The 21441-nt window shown below is 36.6% G+C and overlaps 1 protein-coding gene across 1 annotated transcript in view; it reads right to left on the bottom strand.

Moving 5' to 3' along the window:
- The window catches only part of CBLB (Cbl proto-oncogene B, E3 ubiquitin protein ligase), a gene marked incomplete at its 3' end in the record, with an annotated part of 107533 nt that overhangs the window by 18182 nt on the left and 67910 nt on the right, over positions 1–21441 (bottom strand). Inside the window, 5 exon segments of the mRNA XM_009695472.1 lie at positions 290–377; positions 1944–2081; positions 4474–4595; positions 8773–8929; positions 20482–20628. Coding sequence (XP_009693774.1) covers positions 290–377; positions 1944–2081; positions 4474–4595; positions 8773–8929; positions 20482–20628 — 652 coding nt within the window.

Consider the following 21441-nt stretch of genomic DNA (forward strand, 5'->3'; position numbering starts at 1 on the left):
AAACCTGTAACATAAGTATCAAAAAAATCTTTAATAACCGTTAACACACTTCTCACTTCAAGGAGGCTTAGAATAAACAAAACTTTCCAAGGCATGTCATCTGCATCACCATCAGCTCTGGAGTTTAAAGTATTATTATCCTGTTCTTCATCTAAGCCCTTCTATCATCAATGTATTTTCACTCTTATGAATGTATTTCTCAGATTTTAATAAAAGCTTATTATCACTGCTAGATGAGATACTAAGGGAAGTGAAGATTACAAAATAACTGACAAACTCTGCAACATACCTGTGTGACTTTTATGTGATCATGTGGTGTGGGTTCACATAATCCTGTCAAATCAGGATTATAACTTCGTCCGTCTGGGAACAGGTAGCTGCATCACAAGAAGATTGTTATAAATACTTACATTTCTTTAGCTCTATTAGCTAAATAATACCTACGAAATTTCAAAGGGGCAGAATAAGTTACAGTAGACATTAACTAAAATGCGCCATCTTTCTTATCTTTTGGGTGCAAATGAATTGCTACATATACATTTTGACACATGCTCAAGGCTATTCATAAAAGCACAGGAAAGATTTTGACATCACATGCATGGCTACCACCAGAATGCATATAAGCTTTGATTAGCAGATAACTTTCTGGGGGTAGCTCAACAGAATATTATTTTAGATCTTCATTGCACAGTGAACTTATACTTGCATGCTCCTAGTGATCTCTCCACTGCGAGCATCACGCTTGGTGACTCTCTAGACTGTTTCAAAGAAATGGACCAGAATAGAAGGTAACACACATCTGTGTCTATCTATGTGTACTATAATATATATAATATTATATATATTCCATAGTATTATATATTTTATCTGTGTATATTATGACGTATTTAAAACCACATATATTATGACAAGCACCTACAGTGAGAATTCAAGATGTAGACTGGCATTTAAGCAAGAACTGGTGGGAGCATTTCAATCCTGTGGGAAATTAATCATGGGTTAAATGACATTACAGATACTCTAAGTTGTTCTATATTCAGATTTATGTTACCTCTAACTTGGAAACAGTGTCTCGAAAGTCATTGTGTTAAGTCACACTGTGAGAAAGGTGTATTTACATAGGGTACAAATACTTCATTCTGCATTAAATATTCTCAGCTCTAGTTTTTGTTTGCTCAGTTTTTGTCAAGTAGAAACACTACCAATAATAAGTGTGGTTTTTATTACATGTATGAAATCATCATACCTGAAAAACAATGACTGAACTGTGCAGGACTGAGAAAAATTGCAAGATTTTAAAGGGTTTCTCAATCTTTTTTTGAAGGTTGATCAATTTTCCCATGGGTTTTTTGTTTTGTTTTTTCATTGAATCATGTGGATATATCAAAACATGTCTCCCAGTGAAAAGTTTCTGACACCAAAAATTTGTCTGTTACTTCAGCCAACCTAGTAAAAATGTACTACTACTCCCTATAAACTTAGATTCTTTTATAATTATAAATCTTTTCAGTAAAGTATTAGAACCTGGAAAATGTCCTGGCTGCACAATATATAAAAAAGCAATTACATGGCTTTCAAATCATGGTCCAGAGTTAGACACATGAGTAACTGGCAGTAGTAATTGTTCAATAAGCTTAAGTGCATTTGGGACTTTGGGGGAGGGAGAATCAATGTGACAGTTGCCTGATTTTATTTTCTCCTGGAATTTATCTGCTATGAGATATGGCTTTGGTTAACTTTCCTTAACTTTGGTTAATGGAATTAGCTGGAAGCAAGTGTTTTTCAACTGAATAAAAGGGATGGTCCTTAAACTCCGAAGGAATGCTGAACACCACATCCAGATTCTCTGCTTTAAAGATCTTTAATAACTACCCATATAAGCTTTAGAAGAACAAGGAAATCAGGGTTTCATACCTATGGTGACTATAGGAATTTGTACTTACAATCCTTCCCGGCTGCCATCAATCAAAGCTTGAAACAGAGGCTTATTGTGAGGTATGGTCTGCAATATGTTCCCATCACCAGTCACATATCCAATGGCCCACTGTCCCAAGCGAGTGCAACTCAGTCTGAAAATGTAGCTTGATAAAAATAGGATGAATAAAAAGTCAGTGTTAATCAGAGTTCCGCAAAACAAGTGAAGAGAGCGAGGATGGCCTCTGGTTAAGAACACAGAATTAGGTCTCTGAAGATCTGGGTCAGATTCCCAATTCTGCCATGTGTTCATTGTATAACCTTAAATAAACCTGCGTCTTCTACGCTGTCAGCTCCTCATGGACAGACATAAGGTAACAGTAGCACCCTACCCCCAACTTTTCATTTGCTTGCTTTTTAGTTCTCAAAGTGAAAGTTGCACATTCACTATGCATAGTTCTATTACATACCTTTAGACATGCCCATAAACCTTCTCAAGAGCAGTGTATTATGTTATCAAGTCTCTATTGCTACAACATATACCTTTTGTGCATACACAGGCCAATAACCTGAATGAATGAATGGGGAAATATAAAACATCTTTAGTTGCAACAGAAATGTGAACGAGGAATAATAAAATCTGCTCTACTAGCAATGTTAATTTTGTGTGTACCAGAGGAGGTGAACAGGACAGAAGAAGTATCACTTCTACTTCAGAAAATACCAGATAATACCAACCCAAGTGGACTTAAATTTAAATGCTTCTGTGTGTTACAGATGATAGCTGGGAGCACACATAATGTAGTCAGAGAGCACAGCAGGAGGAAAAGGAAGCCTATAGGCAATAGTATCAGGCACGTTTTGTTCTTCTTACTAAAAACTCTAGTCCCTTTCATGTCAGACACCATCTCATATGCAAAAACCTCACTCAGAATAGCATCCCACAGTGAAATACCACAAATTCAATATTGAATTAGACAGCAGCTTTTCTTAATTATACATCAGTATTTTATTTCCTTCCAAACTGTTTAAAATGAGAAATCTTAGCCTCCCTGAAGTTTGGCATAGGTCTTACAACCTTCAATAGGGCCAACATTACATTGAAGTAGTAACTATTCATTTGAACACAATCTTGTATTTCCAGGGTGTTTTAGACAGACTAAAGAAGCAATTTCACTTCCTATCTCCTCTCTCACACTCCAGTATTTCACCTATGCAATTCAGAAAGTCATTGTCCGATATGCAATAAAAGTTATCTTAAAACTAACTCTCTATTTACAAGGAACTTAAAGGCAACTTTGGATAATTTCTCTATTACTTCTCTTTTATAATCACAGAATCAGAAGCAATAGTTGAGAAAATACTAAGTATATCAACCACTCTCAAAATCAACCTAGTTATATGACTTCTGTAGCAGTGTTCATGAGTGCCAAGCTAAAAATTAATGTTATTCTATGGGAACCACAAGATCCTTGTCTATATACACTTGACCAGTCAGGTAACATAACAAGATATAGTATATAGTTTGCTAAAAATCAAGAGAAACAAAATACAGAATATGGGTATAGCTCTTGATAGACTTCTCTAACAAGTTTCAAAATTATGCACTTTTAACAATGTATACATGTGAGCCTGCAGCAAAGTTAGACAACTAGACATTAGGGAAAAAAGCTTCATAACTGAAAGGTAAAACAAAATAAAAGGTAAAGCAAAATAAAAGTTAACTAATACAGGATGAAAGCCACCAATGAATTTTTATTTCTCCAATCTGAGTGAAGAAAAAACAGGACAGCAGAAGTGGCATAAATGGTAAACGTTCAGTTTGACTAATTCAGTATGTAGAGCATTACACAGAAATTATTTAAAACTCTACACTTCAAAATGTTTAACCTGACAGACTCCTTTTCTAGGTGCAGAGTTTGTGATATAGAATCATTACTGGCAAAAAAAAAAAAAGAACATAAAAGGAACATATAAACACTGATTAAATTCATAATTTAAATATGCTACCATGGAAGACGTTAGGATGATTCTTACTTTACTAAAGCAACAATTCAATGCAAATTTTGAAAAGCAAATTATATTTTCAAATGTTTTTCAAGAACGCATTGCTTGTGGTACCTAATTCAGAAGAAAGGAAAAGCAATGTAATCTCAACTTTTTTTCCTGTTTATTTGTGCTTATTTAGACTTCCGTGTGCTAATACATTATTTTTTTGCTTCATAGCACTGTAGAATTATGGCATAAACACCAGATCACGGTTACAAAATTCTTATGTCATAAAATTTTTTTGAATGTGGTGTTCTGAGCTTTAGTATGAAACTATTTTTAAAAATACATTTTGATACAAATCAAATCACAAGTATATAAAAAACCCCCACCTACTACTTCTCTGACTCACTCTGTTACAAAAAAGGAAAAAAAAAGCCAAAAATTCACTCCTTCAGTATTGCAGCGAGTGTAAGTATCACGCAATACAGAAGTATGAGCCTAGAATAATTACATAGCTTCTGAGACAGCAAGTTTACTGGGAAAGCAACAACCAGCAAAACCTCTTACCTCCCAGGCTTAGTGCTATATTTTTGCAGCCTTGCTTTCACTTCATCATATGTCAGGAATGCCATATATCCAGGATGCGTCACAGCTAAGAAGTTCCAATTCCTTAAGATTGAACCCCACGGCTAAAAAGAGAAGACAAACAATTAAACAGATGCAGCCAGGTACTTACATATTTCTAATAAAACATAAGACAATTTGCCAGAGACCTATAGTGTTTTAGCTTCAGCTGAAAAATACGTGCTTTCAGTTAAGGTCTAAATAGTACAAAAGACTGTCCTATATGCCCAGCTTTGCTACAAGGGTTCCTTCAAAAGAATAATCTCAAGAACATGAAGTTACATTTTTGGATAAAGATTTTGAAGACTTTGAGTTTAAGGGATCTCCTATTTGTAGTTACATAAAACATTAAACATCATGTTTAGTTAGGTCCTGGAGAATATGGCTCCATGATGGTTTAATAAAAACACAGTTAAGCCTATTTTTGAGAGGTCCTGAGGCACCTTCATAGCTAATGATAAGTAATACTAACAAATGAAGCCTAATAAAGCCACTAATTTGAGCTGTCATTCCTTTTCTAATTCTCTACCACTTGATTTCTTCAGTTACCATAATGGTATTACAGCCAGAAAACAAAACAAATATTGACTGCACTTCATCACAGTCTTTGCTGACCTGAATAGCAAACACTTCAGAAAACTCAGTGAAACATGCCTGGTACGCTGTCGCTCTGAAGAACACAGAACAGTCCTTTACTGAAAATGAAGGATGATTTTTTACATAGTGGATTAATACAAAAATATTAAGTGTTCATTGCCAGTATTTGGAGAGACAAGAAACTGCCTCTGAATAGTTTGGAAATTTTATATGTATTTGTCAAAAGATCAAGGCAGGTGAAGATAAGCAAGACAAGAGAAGAGGCTTGTGTTCTTGTGTGCCCTGCAACGCCCTTTCAAAGGACTTCTAAGGGTTAGTAAGGCAGAGATGAAATGCCTGTGCAACACACTGGAGCAGAGTATCCTAACAGTTCTGCTTGAGATTATGACACATTTCCCAGGCAAACCCTAACCACTACTTAAACATGGATGAACACCTGTCTTATTTTAAAATTGATACCTCTTCAAACCAGACACATGAAATAGAACAGTAAGAATTCAGTATGGAGACCATAAGAAACCTCAAGCGTTCAAATTTGTAGAAAAGGAAGGAGAAAAAAAAACCCAACCCACAGTCCTAGATGCAACATCGCATCTTGCCAGCTCCTCTCTGCACCCTCACCAAAGATGGATGCCAGGAGCCTTCATCACATGAAAAATTTTAGTTGCCCTAACTAGAGAAAGAAGGGAGTTGACTCATCCTCTTTCACCACACCAACACCGACACTTCCTTCACAAAAACACAGCATTCTTTCTCCTGTTGTGTTACTCAAGTGCATGCATGTAAATCAAAACCAATGACCAAACACTCAGTACTTTGATGCTTTGTTGGACCATGGTAATATAAAGGCATTATAAAATAAATTCAAGTAGCGTGCGTATTCCCTGGTTGATCACCAACCATCAAGCTTCTAAGTTGACGGTAGACGGTATCTTCCTCAAATGATCAGACTCTCACATCACACTACTGCTATACCTAGAAAATGATGTGACAGTGCAACTGAAACATCAAAAGGGCAAGAGCTCATAGCTTGCCTTCTGCATACCAACATAAAGTACTACGAAAGCACAAATGTTAAACGGGAAAAGATTTGTAGACTTTCTTTTCTATGGAAGTGCTTTTGCATAAAAGGACACCTTAACTGAACATGTTAACAGTGACAGAATGAAGTTCCTTTCCTTCAAAGCATCTACATAGTCTGCTGCACTAACTTTATCTATGGTCAGAGAAGACAGCACTTATAGCTGTGCATGCCTATAGCAGGGAGGCAGGGGGAGCAACTTCACTTTTACAGGATCTCCATAAAAAGCACTCTTGCTTTCTTCTGTGAATAACCATCATTATAAATGTAGCTTTTCTGCAACACAACCCACAGTTGGCAAAACAGTATTTTGATTACTTAAACTATTGGGATTTTCTCTCCGTGGGTGTATGCACGCATAGTTACAGAATCCGTTAAAAAAGGAGAGAAGTAAAATGTAACCTCTGGGAGAGGTTCTCAGACCAAGTTCAGGGCAAGTTCACTTCAACAGCTACGCAGCCACTGCACCAGCTGGTAATCTGTTTGGCAAAAATTCTCTGTCTGCTTCTTTGTTAAATTAAAAGTTAATCCTAACCAGTCTTCTCTCCTTATGTGTATCAGTACTGCTGACCCCCTTTTTCTAGCACAAGGCATGGCAATGAATCAAATCAGCAACAGCCTTGCAAAGAACCTAATGCAAACAGATATTCATTGGTTTATAGAACAAGGAAAATAAATCTCACCTGAGGCTTCTGTCCTGAATTTAATGCAATCTATAGGACCTCACATAGGGTCAGAACAAACTGTTACTTCTCAGATCACTAACTTCTCATTTAATATTTGATGTACAGATTAAAACAAAACAAAACAAAAAACCCAAACCCTGTTATTATTCATAAGCGGAATGGTTAGGGGACAAAAATCCTACAGAAGGGCACATTAAATAAATGCATTTCATAGTGATATATGTTGCAGCCAATGGGCCTCAGATATTTTGCAGTCAAGTCTGAGATCAAGATCTGGGCTTGATTACTAACCTGAACACTATATTAGTTTGCCAAATACTGAATAAAAGGGAAAAACTTTGACAGAGTAGAAACTGATCCCAAGGCAGCAACATTCAGACAGGAATGCTTGATCATATCAAGCTCCGCATAAAGGGCAAAGCTTAGGGGGATTTTGCTAAAGCAGCATAAAGTACAATGATCTATATTCTCTAGTTTGTTATTTCATCGAAGAGTACCCCCAAAGTTTTGTTCAAACCTCCATAACCTGTGTGTGTTTTAATAAGTGACCAATGTTTGTGGTTAAATTAAACAGCAAGATTACTTACACCATAACATTTTCAACTGTGATACAGTTTTGACTCAGAACGGAGAAGAGATGATCAGAATCGAAACTCTGTAAACTAAAACCATTAATCACCTCCTGTCAAATCTTAATATCAACTTCGTAATGGCACCCTTTCCCATAACAGCAAAACCAAGAAAGCTAAACAGAGATTACCACAGAATAACATGGAAGACAGAACAAACATATGGTCCAGGCTTTGACATAAAATTGGTATTTTGCATATATCTCCAACAGGTTAAAGAATAATCATAGAATCATTTAGGTTGGAAAAGACCTTTAAGATCGTCCAACCGTTAACTTAACACAGTCAAGTCCACCACTAAACCATGGTCTTAAGTGCCACATCTACATGTCTTTTAAATACCTCCAGGGATGGGGACTCAACTTCTTCCCTGGGCAGCCTCTTCCAGTCCTTGACAACCCTTTTGGTGAAGAAATTTTTCCTAATATCTAATCTAAGCTTCCTCTGGCACAACTTGAGGCTGTGCACCAGTTTATTACTGTACGGGGTAAAGAAAGTAAACAATCAAATAAATGGTTGTATACCCCAAAGATTCCTATATACAAAAGAAATATCCAAAGTGACAAATTCAGAATCAGTACATCCAATATGGATGCAAACCAGCACAGCCTTCTATATTGACTAAAATACTTCAAGTGTGTTCTGTAGAAGGGATACAAGGTTAACAGAGGCATGTAACATACATACAAGTTTGTTTCAGATAAATATTACCTATTAACAATAATACAATCGATGTTATTGCCAAAGATAGTTCCTCATTGTAAATAAAGAGCAGAGCGCTAATGGCAAAAATATGTTAATAAAGAAAAGAAAGTTAGGCCTACATTTAGCCTAAAAAAAAAAGTCATATGCGACTTTCATTACGTTTGTAGAAACACTTCATATAAGTATACACAGATACAAAAGCATAGTGAAAACACAAGTAAAACTTAGGTAAGTACCTAAAGGTCTATATTTCTAGGAATGCACTTAAGAATAGTGAAAAATAAGTAAGCAGCAAACACAAAGATATTGTAATCATACTAAATATACGCAGAAATGAAGCAGGTGTTGCTGCATGTTTTCACTTTTTCAGATGTAGGTGTTGATGCCCCAAACATCTCTGAAGGACTAAAAAAAAAACACGCACATTTCTGAATTCTAGTGTTTCAGTTTTCCCAACAAATCTGCTTCCTTGACCCACAGGTACTCACCTCAGTGCACTAAGCTTCTCAAATGCATACAAGTATCTAAAATTTTCAAATCTTACCTGAAATAATCTAGTGAAGATATCAAATTCAAAAATTGAAATGTAGTCATTGCAGGTCAAGTCAATTGTAGATTTAAGAGCCATTGCTTCCAAACCAGAGCTTATCTGATGAACTTCATGAAGGCACTGCCTGAACACTTTCCATGGCACTATAGTTCTGTGAAAGGGGTGGAAATAGTAAATTTAATAAAACTATATATTTAAGATTTGATACCTTACTTAGACATCAGAACTGGACTTCTAAAGAAGTGTAACATTAATTTGGTTTCTTTACAGACAAAAAAAATAATAATAAAGTTTTCTGAAAGCAGGCTAAGCAAATGAAAGAATGGTTTGCCTTCCTTTAAACACGGTCAAACAAAGTGTCATTTCTTTTACAGTGATAAATATTCAAGCTTCCTTAGGAGGAGAACAAAAAGAACACTGCAGAAACTGAAATATCCAACCAAGCAGGTGTACCAACCAACCCACACCCTCTCAAAGATAACGTAACGGACCAGCTCTGTGCTTGGTAAAGAATTCCTTTCTTCACAGCCTCTCTTCTCAGAATGATAAGCATCAGGTTATTATCTACTGTGATGACATTTTTTATAGCTAAATCTCATAAACGCTGGTCAAGTAACATGATAGCAATCAACCATCTACCACTGATACTGGTCCAAGCCTGTCACAGCCCATGATGGTTACATGAATATTAGAAGACACAATTTCTCAGATCTTTAGCTTCACACATTTTTTCAGGATGCGGAGTATTTTCAGACAGTAGTGAATGTGGGAAAAGGTGGGAAATCGGAACAGAAGCAAATTAAAATTATCCCCTCTAATATAAAGCCCTGTTCTGTCAAATTCAGTTTCTATTTGCATAGTCAAAGATAATATAGATTAGTTATTTTGCCAATCAAGGGCTTGCATTTGGAACCTGACATGAGGCTGATCACTTGAAAGTGTTGTATTTTATCACTCTCAAAACTATGACAAATTGTTCAATAATAGTAATTCTTCTTCTCATGTAATCAGGGTCAAATCTGAATTTTGCAAAGCCGTAACACCTCTTTAAAAAGTTCTGCCTCACATTGACAACAGATTATAAGATATTTTAAAAATATTTTAATTAACCAAAATATAACCAACACATAATTATTAACTAATATCTATTTTCAAGATTTAACAAGATCTCACACATTCATAGTAATATTTTATTAATAACTGCTAAAATGATAAAAGACACAGGTCTCAAACTTATCAATAGTTCTTGCAATTTTTATTATTCCACATTGCCTTATTTTTATAAGAGACAAAATATTTTATCCTAGTTTCTCTGTTTTCTTATGCAGAATTGTACATTACTTGGTAGTACAGTACTGTGGGAAAAAAAAATAGACCAACCAACTGTATTAAGTTGGTCCTGCATAATAAATATTATGGAGTTAATCTACATTAAAACAAGTAGTAATTTGAAGTACAACACTAAAGACATGCTTCTGTATTTCCACCGCATCAGGCATTTACTACATTTGTAAGTGCAAAGAAATCTACTTGTTACTTGGAGGCTTATATTGAGAAAGTAATAAATGATAAAATGTGAAGTTTAATACTTTCATCTGTGTACGAAAAACAGGAAACCACAAAGAGCTGAAGAGAGATACCACATCAGATGCCATTTAAGAAAGAATGCACATCAAATTTTGATTATGGTAAAGAGAGAATGAAACGCACTAAGTTCAGAGAACAAAGTTAGAAAACGTCAGTGCTTTTATGGTGTTAAAGTCGTATTAGTTCAAGTGCCTACTGCTTATTTAGTTCCTGTAACAGGGGCTCTGAAATGTTTTCCGATTCTCTTTGTAGACCACCCTAAATGGTTACAGCACTGGGATCACACTGAAATGGAGTTAGAAAAGTTTGGGTTTTTCCGGGGCGACAGGGGTTACCTGGGGGGTTTGTTTGGTTTGTTGTTTTGGTTTTTAAGGGCTTAAGACAATAACCCTTAAATAAAAGCCAACAGAGAATCTATCAGGAATGATTGTAGCCATACTACACCTTAAGAACTGCTTTTTCATGCCTCAGCTGAGGCAGTTTCATGAAAACATGTTCATTAGATGCAATTAATAAGTAGGAGCTTCCGTTATCTATTCACAAATACCCTGCGCCCCCAAAACCCCAACAATGACAGAGAAAACAAACAAAAGTCTTCAGGAGAATATGTTTTCAGAGCTCTGTTGGCTAGTACTTTGGCTAAGACAGAAGCCAGATGTTGTGAAATGAGCGAATAGCTAATGAAATAACATCTAAAGTTATCTTGATGGACTCTTCCAAGAACAAATGTCTGAAAAAGTGGTGACCCCAATTTAAAATTCACTAAATTCAGCAGATTTTTTTCTGCAGCTTTGTGGAACAGGTCTTTTGCTTTCTTAAATAAAGGCAAAGATTGGTTGTTGAACCACATTAACTTCTATTTCTCAGCAGCTATTTTTATATAGCTATCATTCCTAAATACTTTGAAACAGCACCAGCCAGGGACCGTTTCTCCCTCAGCATCTCTCTCCGGTTTACACACACAAATTGCTGTGCTCTTTTGAGACCTTGCAGACAGCACACACTCACTCAAAATGCGGGTGTTATTGAGTCTTCACAAGGTGAAGGATGCAGCAACATCCTCTCCTCCGGCTCCCACCGTACCGCAATGGGGTGACCTTTCAGACACTGAGAACCACCCTCCTCGGAGAGACCTAGGAGGGGCTCATGCCGAAAGCTTCCTGCAGCGATGAGGGGGTCAAAGAGGCTTTTGCAGACTGCTGGCAAGCCAAGTTTCTGTTTGAATCACCATTTCACTGCTGTTGCCTTCTTGTGTTTTAGGGGATATACAGCCTTTGAAGGTACATTTTGATTATTTAAATCTGAATAGTTATGTGAATTGTTCGGGTAGGAGGCAGGGGCAGTGGGAAGGGGGAAGAGAACAGGGCTAATCAAACTAAGGTTGAGATTGGGACTGTCCTAGCTAATACCATGCTTAGATTGTTGAGTTTTTTATATATATATGTATGCATGTGTATATATATATATAAAATTTTTTTTTTTTAAACAGGAAAAAAACATTTTGCCTTTATAGAAAGAAAGAACAGGATCCTGTTTGTGATGAAATTCTGCATGCAACGTTCAGCTCCTGAACCACAGAAGGTGCCTCCTACAAATATTTTCAGTGATCTTTGTCCTTGTACTATTTGTTGCCTCATGCCCTAACGATACCCTGCAGCAGAGGCTGGCAGGTATCCTGCACATGCCTCATGCTATTAGGCTGACCTGTGGATACTTGTCTAGGAGGAGATGAGTTAGTCAGCTCTGCTACAGCTCATCAGAAAGATGTGATTTGACATCTGGTAACATTAGTTTTCTACAGAATTAGGTTGAGGAAGTGCAGTGCCTCAGTATTTCAGATATTCAATGGTAGCTACAGAAGCTATCCCTTGCAGTAGAGCGGATATGACTCCAGCTGAGACAGCATCTCACGTGACAGGATGGTCCTACATAGCGACTGTACTTCCCTCAAATGTTTGATGTCCAAAGTCAAGAGCCCTACTACACATGTGTATGCACACACTATGAACAGATATATCTAGGGCTTTGGTAGCATTTTTATAATACAATTGGGGGAAAAAAACAGGACATTGAAGTAAAACAAAAATATCTAACTACATTACATGTACATAGTGTTACTGCACTACATGTTCCTTTATTACAACCTTCAAGTAGTTCCAAATCTTCAGAGAGATAATTTTAGAAGGAAACAAAAATTTGAAGGAAGTCAAACGCACACCTTGTACAGCAGAAAAAGGTTATGGAGGATCTTCTACAAGGAAAACCTAATCTCTATCTGCCAAACTTTTAGGAAACGATTCATCCATACAGTGTCTTTGTACTGCCTTTCCTCACCACTAGTGTAGAAGCAAGTCCATACCAATTTAAGGAAAGAAAATGCAAAGTAAAACAAATGATCCTGAATAATTTTTCCTGAAGAGGCTTTCTGCACATATCTTGTCTCTCTCAAATCAACAAAACTGTCTGTCTCTTGGTATTTACCTTGGGGTTGTTTTCTTACTTGAGTCCTGTCAAAAACCCTAAAATAAGCCATTTCTTCCCCAAGCCTCTCAAAATGATCCTACTTCTCCACATTTCTTCTGCAATAGTAGAATTAGCAAGTGTATTTGAAGAATGATGAATTAAAAAATGTTCTGATCAAAGTATAAGCTTTGTAGAAATATTTTTATATAGGATGGTATCTATTTACTACTATTGACACATGTCAAAGGGAAGTGTCACTCTATAATCTCAAATATAGTATTCTAAACACCATCCACCCAACTTCCATAGGCCTAAAGGAGAAGGATTAGTGTCCAGCATGTAATTTTCAAGCAATTTAGCAGAGGAATTTAAGTCCTCCCTTCCCTCCTGCCCTGACTATGTGTACACAGGATTTTCTTAAACTCCCTGAATATTGCTCCATTATTAAAAAAGCAAAAGACACTAAAAGAAACCTGGAGAGGAAGCAAATATTTTCTGAGTGTGCAGAGTACAGCACTTCAGTAGAACTGCAGAGATGCAGCCATTCTGGAATGTCAAGTGACACTGCTCTCATTTGAAGCAGAGCAGACCACAAGTACATCTAGGAAGGTAAACATGTACCTGTGTAACTTACAGTGAACATTTTTGTCTGCAAGAGAGACTCTCAAATGTTGCCAGAGAACATAACATGAAAAGGGCATTACTGTACTCAGAACAAACGCAAAAACATTCAAGCAAATACTGACCCAGATAGAAACAAGATTCTTTGCAAGTCTGCAGTGATGAATGTGGATTTTGGTTTATCATCACTGAAGAGAGCATTTTCTTAAGACTGCTGCTTCAGTTTTAAGTGAGAGGCCCCATGTTTTCATTGCTTCTGAACTGCAGAGCAAACAATTGACACACAGAAGGCTTGAGAAGTTCAGTCCTAAGGGAAAAAAGGAATTCTGCCATATCGTGCCAGTACAATCATTAAATAGTGACATCATGCAGAACAAATATAGATGAATCTAACATGAGAAAAGAGAGAAAATGAGCCTTATGGTACAGGGAAAATATATGACCAAAAATATCCACTTCCAAAGCCACATAACTGGACATTTCTGGAGAGACAGCAAGTTAGTACATCCTTAATGGACGCAGGAAGTCTGCATTTCCTGAAGCATCCCCACAGGGATACACTTATCTATATATTTCTAACTCTGATCTCTAACCACAAATCCAAAGCACACCCACGTTTTTGCACATCCTTTTATATCACACACTGCCTCTCCTGTCTACCCATTGAGAATCTGTTCTCCTGTCTCACAATCTTCTGTGTTAACCATTACAACTTTATTTTCTCTATCCTTTGTACATGCAAATTTACCTTATTCTTAGCCACCCAGAATAGCTGTGAAGACTGTTGTCCTTTTCTGTATTTTAATCATATCTTGCAATTTTCCATTGACTAGCTCTTCTCTCGAATATTATCTCATCTATCTTCTTGTTCAAACTTGTTTATCTCACACTTGTATGACAAAGATCTAGCAAGATTTATGTCTCACTAGCACCCAGGGAATGGGACCTTCTGCCTCGAGCTCAAGTTTTTAAACAAGGATACCAACAAGCCTATTTCCCATGCTGCTGATGATCAGCCAAGGGAAGAATCGTCCTCAAAAAGCCCCATTCTCTGTTTACTTCCTTCTCTTTAAAAGTTCCTGTTGCCAAAACACTTGTCTTCCTGGTGACGAAGGCTACGGCACTTGGATCGCTGCCTCTTCCTCCTTCATGTCTCTTTATCTTTGTCTTCCCTTTACACTTCAGTTCATACTCAGATTTGAAGCTCTCTGGGCCAGGACCACCTCTTCAGTCCATATTTTTACAGTGTTCAGGCAACAGTAAGGCTCACGGGCACCATCAGCAAATGGGCACCAACAGGAAATCAAGTAATAAATTAAGGGAATCAACAAGGTGTTAAAACCTAGCTTATCTGAGGTCTCACCTTCTGAGAGCTAAATGTTTTGAAGTTAAGCTGTGCATTGCGGTCTGCCTGTTTTACTGCTTCTTCTCCGAACCCAAGCCACAGAGGCTATGTACTCAGCCAAAAAGCACTGACCGCAGCAGAACCACAACTACTCAAAATTTAGAATATCAATCTGAAATACTCTGTTTAACTGCTACTGAGAAATCAATAGCCACATTTTTTCCTAAATGTCAATAAAAATTCAATACATTTCAAGCACCAGCGGGGGGGTTGGGGCGGGGAAGTATCAGAGCATTAAAATAGTAACGTGTTTGACCGTAGCAGTGAAAGAATTTCTATTTCCTCAGAAACTAAAGGTGTGGGGAAATTAATTTATCTGATAATAACAACAGAAATGCTTTCAATTTTTAAAGGTTTCACAATGAAGAGTAAAACCTTAAAAGTTAAAATAAATGGCAGAACTATGGAGAATTGAAAATCTAGAGAACATTGACATTTCGCTGCTGATTCATTCCGCAACACGAAGACAGCCACAAATCACAAATTTCAATAGTTACAAAGCCCTGCATGACTTCACTGTAGCTTTCAAATTCAGAGGCTGGAAAGATCTGTTAGGTCATCTCGCCCACTCTCCTTCTCAGTTCTGGATCGCTCCCAGTGGTATTTTGCACATTTCTGCTCAGAACTGAAAACTAGTAAAATATGTAAGGTGCTATTAAAATGAGCGAGGAACTGGGGGAAATTAGCATCAAGCACTATACAGTGATAAAATGTGGATAATGAAGAAGCTATCACATTATGTTTTATATGCATATTTACAACCCACTGGGGTTTACTAAAGTATCTGTAAACAAATGTAACTGCTGATTACATGCCTTATAATTTCACAGTTCCATTTAACATTACTGTTTAGCTGTACATTTAACTATCATTTGCTTCGGCCCAACTATAGCAGTAAACCATGGGTGAAGATTCATTCCACTAAAACCACTTGCTCCAGTAACTGTATTCTAGTAATGAGTAGAAATTATAAAATCCTACCTTCTCAATTTCACTGCTTTCCTGCTTTTGACACTACCAAGGTCTTAATCTAAAATCTTGACTTTGACCATGGCGTAAAGTTTGTGTCAATTTATTCCTTAGTTCTTTTTCAGCCAGCTCCCTTATTTTCTTTAAGAGGCTCTCTTCCTCCTTATAGCTTGTGAATATGCCAAAGAGCTCCATTCTCAGCCTACTCCAGTCATTCAGCCTTTGGTAAGTTCTCACACATTCCTGATTTTTGTTTTTACAAAGCAAATCCAAAATTCTCTCTATTCCCTCATCTCCCTGACAGCTTTTCTCTGTCAGCTTCCTTGACAAAGCCCATATACCAAAATCATCCTGGGCTTTCTATTTGACACTTGCCCCCTAATTCGGACACATATTCTACTCTGCCCTTGCAGAGAAATCAATTCTTCCACTTTTTCCTTTGTCGTACTGCTATTGTCCACATTCTCCCTCCACCCAGACAATCAAAATCTCCTTAGCTCTCACCTGGATTTATCAATCCTCCCTATATATTCCTGAACTCCACATTAGTCTCTCCAGATCCTCTCCAAACATCCTATCACTTCCAAGGTTTCCCCTTCTCTTCTGAAACATGCGATACTGGAAAACCTCACAACCGTAAAGGTTCTGACTATTTACTTCTTTTGCACTCTCTGCCTGTGTGAGGGCTGATGATTTCCATTATCGACGTATTCGCTCTTCTCACAAGCGTCATAGCATTCTCTCCCATCCAAGCCTCTCTAGCTACTGAGATTATCTAGAAGTTTTATAGAGGTGTACCAGAAATGTAAAAGCTGAGGAGATATTTGAAGGCCAAGAACGCGTGAAGTTATCTCAGCAGATTGCTCCAATGGAGCCATTCAAATTGCTTGCTGAGTTCCACTTCTGTGTTTTCTACAGAAATTTAAAGAGCAGCTAGATGTGTGATCATCAGAAACTTGAAATTTATTTCACTAATGAGTTTGAAGTCATGTGAACATACACCTGACTAGCTTTCAACACAAAAAGAATGATTGTATCCTATGGTACTTATTAATAACATGATGAATAAACTTAGTTACAGCTGCACAGTTTTGCAGCAAGTGTTCAGACAGACAAATGTAACCAACAAAATTAGAAGTTCCCCATTTATTGGGGAAGAAGACTGAAAGAAATCAGATACAGATTTTTTTTTTTCCTTTAAACTACAAACTGGACTCTTGGAAATTGTATCTTTTGGATTTTATTCCTCAGCAATTTATAATATATTGCCTTCTGTAAACAGAGCATAGGTTGCATTTTTAAAAACTGAAAGCCAAAGAGTTGACTTAAAAACACAAATGGCTATTGACGTCCTTCTTGCTATTTAGAATATTTCAAATTAAAAAAGAAAAAAATGACAGCATTTCAGAAAAAATCATATATTATATATATCATAAATTATAAATAACTTCCAATTCATTATGTTTAGAAAGAGGAAAATAATTCTTATGATAATATGATGCTGGAAAAAAAAAATTCACAAATTAATCTAATAGTTCCAATTCCCTCCTTCCGATCAGATCAAACAATGCATCAGAATTATTTCCTGTGTTACAGTTCGCCCACCAGAAGCCAAGATCCAGTACCGCTTACTTTTTGTTTATGCTTTAATCTTGAGCAGCATTACTTAGTGACCGCAAAGTAAGGGCTGCCTTTTGCAAACCAGTGAGGAGTCCAGGCTTGCCCCGCGACAGAGAAATGCAGCCAGGGAACGTACAATACGGTTCCTCCCTGCGCTCCTTCGTTGCACTGCATACCTAACCAGAGTTGGAGGCTTCAGACAGTCCTAGGGGCCTCTCTTTACGTGGTCAGGTTAGAAACAGATTTTCTCAGTTGTCTGCAACACCCAAAATCTTTATGTAGGCTCTGCTTCTAGGGAAGTGATACTAGCATATTTGCAAACTAATTTGTCATAACAGGCCCGCTGTAAAAGATGTGGCTCACAGGCATACCTGCCATATATTTCTAAATGGATCAGAAAATAATTAATGTTTTAAAAGCTTCAGGCATTTTGTTTAATGAAGAGATTAAATGTAATGCCAAAGAAACCTTTTTCTCATCTGTTTATTTGACATACATGCTGTTACATGTTTTACAGTTACTTAAGCACAATTAACTAAACCTGAGATAATGGCAAGGCTGCCAAGCACAGATCAACTGTTCACTGCTTAGAAGACAGGTAACTAAAACAGCTTCAGTTTATTAGAAAAGAGCTGGGAACACTAATAACAGTGATTATTTACCCAGTCTGAAAGTAAAGCACCTGCCAGGACAGAACTCAAAAAACTTCCAGGCTATTCTAGATGACCAAGGTTACATATGTAAATAACCAGACATCTCAAAACTGCCTTGGTTTCCAGCCATTTTTGGGGCACGGATGCTTTAACAAAAACAAACAAAAACCTAACCAAAAAAAAAACAACCCACAAAACAAAAAAACCAAAAACAAACCCCCAAAAAAAGCAACTCCAAAAACCCGCAAAACCCTATCAAAGTACATACCAGGGATGAGAGGAGGTCAGAGGGTCAGTACTGAGAGTTCATATTTAAAGTTGTATTTTATGAAGAAATTTACATAAGCAGGAAAAAAACTAAAGCATAAAAAAGGCATGGCAAGAGCTCTGTGGCCCTGAAAAGGAAAGAGAAGAGTCAAGTGCAAACAAGAGAAAGAAAAGGGTAGAGCTGAGTTGTTCAGATGGACTGATGCAGTTGAAAAATTCTTCTTAGCAACCTTGTTCTGATAAACACTTCTTAGTATGTTAGAGCATGCTACTCTCTGACCCCTCAAGTGCCATCTCCCAAAGGAAACCAGCAGGACTCTTGGAAGGAAATTTGAAGTGAAACACCTGAATCTCACACAGACGTACAAGTTAGTAGAGAATACAAAGAGGAACATGATAGCGAATGGGGAAGCTGATGAAATTGGTTAAGATGAAATGGTAGAAAGAAACAGCAGCTTGCAGAAGACAAGATCTGTAAATCCCAATGACAGAAATGCAACTTGCAATCAAGACAGCTGGTAAAGGTCATTCAAGGACAGAGCCCAACAGGAGAAGAGAAGGACCACAAGGAGATTTAAATTCTCAGAGTTGCTAAGCAAAGGGGACAAAGAGAGGAAGAGAAAACAGAAACACTGAACAAAGATAATCACTAGTCATTTTTTCAAAGCTCCTGTTTTTGGGTTTTTTTTTTGAATGAGATGTTTTTTAACATCTGATAGAGACCCTTACATGGTATGTAAATTAATCCTTCAAATAAGTTTATCTGAACTTTTATAAGTATTTTGAATATCTTCTTCACATGAAAATGGGTAACACAAAACATGGTCAGATTCCTTTCCTCTAACAAAAAGAACATTGATACAGCAGCTTGATCACACTCTAATATTATCTACATGGGAGAAAAAATTGTTAGAAGACTGATGTTACCAGATAACACCGTAATGAAACCAGAAAGTTGGAAGCTAGGGGTAGGTGTGTTTAGACTAGCAAAAAAAAGGAAGTGAAACTGTTGTAAATTCAGGCTGAACAAAATTAATTTGCAAAAGTGCCAACCTGCTACGCTGGTATTCTAAATAAAGAACGAAAGACTTATTTTAAAGAGCTGCTCTTGCTCAGAAAACGTAACAGATAGTTGAAGGAATTGTTCTGCGACTTGTACCAGAACTGATGACCATAACGACTGCTCCATTATATTGTAAAATATACAAACCTCTTGCCTCCTCCCTCTTATGTTACTGTTAGGCTAATAGACAATCCACATGAGAAAGTGATGAAGGTATGCATCTTCTACTAGCCTATATCTGTACCATAAACTAAACTGTTTCCCAGAAACAAACAAAAAAGCCCACACCCACACCTGCCTACTTTTACATTTTCAATACTACATTTGCTATAATAATTTAATCACATATCTACAAGTCACACTTAGCATTCATTTTATGACCCATTCGTGAACAATAAGTTTCTTCAAAACCTGCTTTTGATTAAACTTTCCAAAATATCTCCAGTTATTCTATATTTTTCTGTAAGAGAACTTGAACAAAAGAAAATATTAGACCTCTGTGATTATGTTATAGGCAGTACAGTTGTAGAAAACCAAGTTTCTATAATAAAGGATAAAAACATTACTTCAATTACTTAAAAACTACTAAATATTGTAGTAGTTAGAAAGTTAAAGATAGGATAAGGAAACATACTGTCCATGAGACCAGTATCAACTTCTTAATTCAGACTTTAGAGTTATCATTTGTAGAAAATATACATATAATATGAAAGGACATGATTTGCCACATACATTATGAAAACAATGTACTATCTTCACCCTAGAACGGAACCAATAAACTTCATGCAATATAGTATAATTTATGATTGACTATGTGCCCTTGACAGAACTGCCCATACATTCTTGATCATCCTTTGAGCAAATTACAACATTGCAAAAAAAATTGTTAATAATGAATTTAGCAATTTCAGTCAATTTAAAGTCTTGGACAAGAAATTACCTTTAAAATGCCCACTCACATACTCAGAACCATTATTTGGATTTTTGAATATATCATTCTTTTTCATGCTTACGATTAGAAAGAATGAAGGATTTTGCAAAGTATTAGTACTTACTTATCTCCAAAGAATTTTCTCCAGAAATCTGCAGCATCGGCTTTGGTGATACGGAAGTTATCACCCTGGAATTGGCCATTTGGAAAAATAGCCTTGATTTCTGCTAGCATGTGGCTGAAGATGAGGGACAGCTTTGTTAGGTTTCTCCTGCGGATATAATAGGAATAATAATAAAATCACATCAAATCCTTGAAATTGAAAAAACTGAATCAGTCTTTCAGCATCTCATATATCCTGCATATTTGTGTAATAATCACTGTGTGGCACAAGAAAAACACTGAGTTTTCAACTGAAAACCCATCAAAGAAATACAAATCAGTAGTTTGTGTTTCCATGCACTTCTGAAGATGTACTTATCGTAAGGCTCCATAAATATAAAATAATTTGTTCAGTAACTGAACAGATTTGAGTTCTCAACTGCATAATCCAGATATATTTCTGATCCCCATAAAGATTAAGCTTGTACGTTTCATTTAATCATTCACAAAGTAGGAATTTATACTAATTAGAAAGCTAATACATTAAAGAAAAAAACAACAAAACAAACAAAAACCAAATAACAAACAAAAACCTCAAAAATTAGTTTTATATGTGACATCAAACCTATTTCAGTCCAGGTTTCTAGAAACAGAAACACAGCACAGGACTAGGTTTACTCTTTTTTCCTATGACAATTTCATTCTTTTTATTCTTTCCAGCTTTCCCTTACTGCAGCTACTTCCTATTCTCTTTTTAAATGCCTTCTCTTTAGTTAAAACTTGCTTTCACTTTTCAGTGGCATGTTAGAAACAAAAATCAAGCTTCTTTGCTATCAGCTCTCTTCCACAAGTTTTCCAGACTTGTATCAGTTAACCAAAAATTATTTCATTTTTGGTACAGAAATCCCATTTAGTACTGTGCAAAGAACACAGTACCCTTAAATGCAAATCATCCTTCTGTACGGAAAAATCCATGGGAGAT

The sequence above is a fragment of the Cariama cristata genome, unplaced genomic scaffold, assembly GCF_000690535.1.
Source record: "Cariama cristata isolate BGI_N322 unplaced genomic scaffold, ASM69053v1 scaffold322, whole genome shotgun sequence".
Taxonomy (NCBI): domain Eukaryota; kingdom Metazoa; phylum Chordata; class Aves; order Cariamiformes; family Cariamidae; genus Cariama; species Cariama cristata.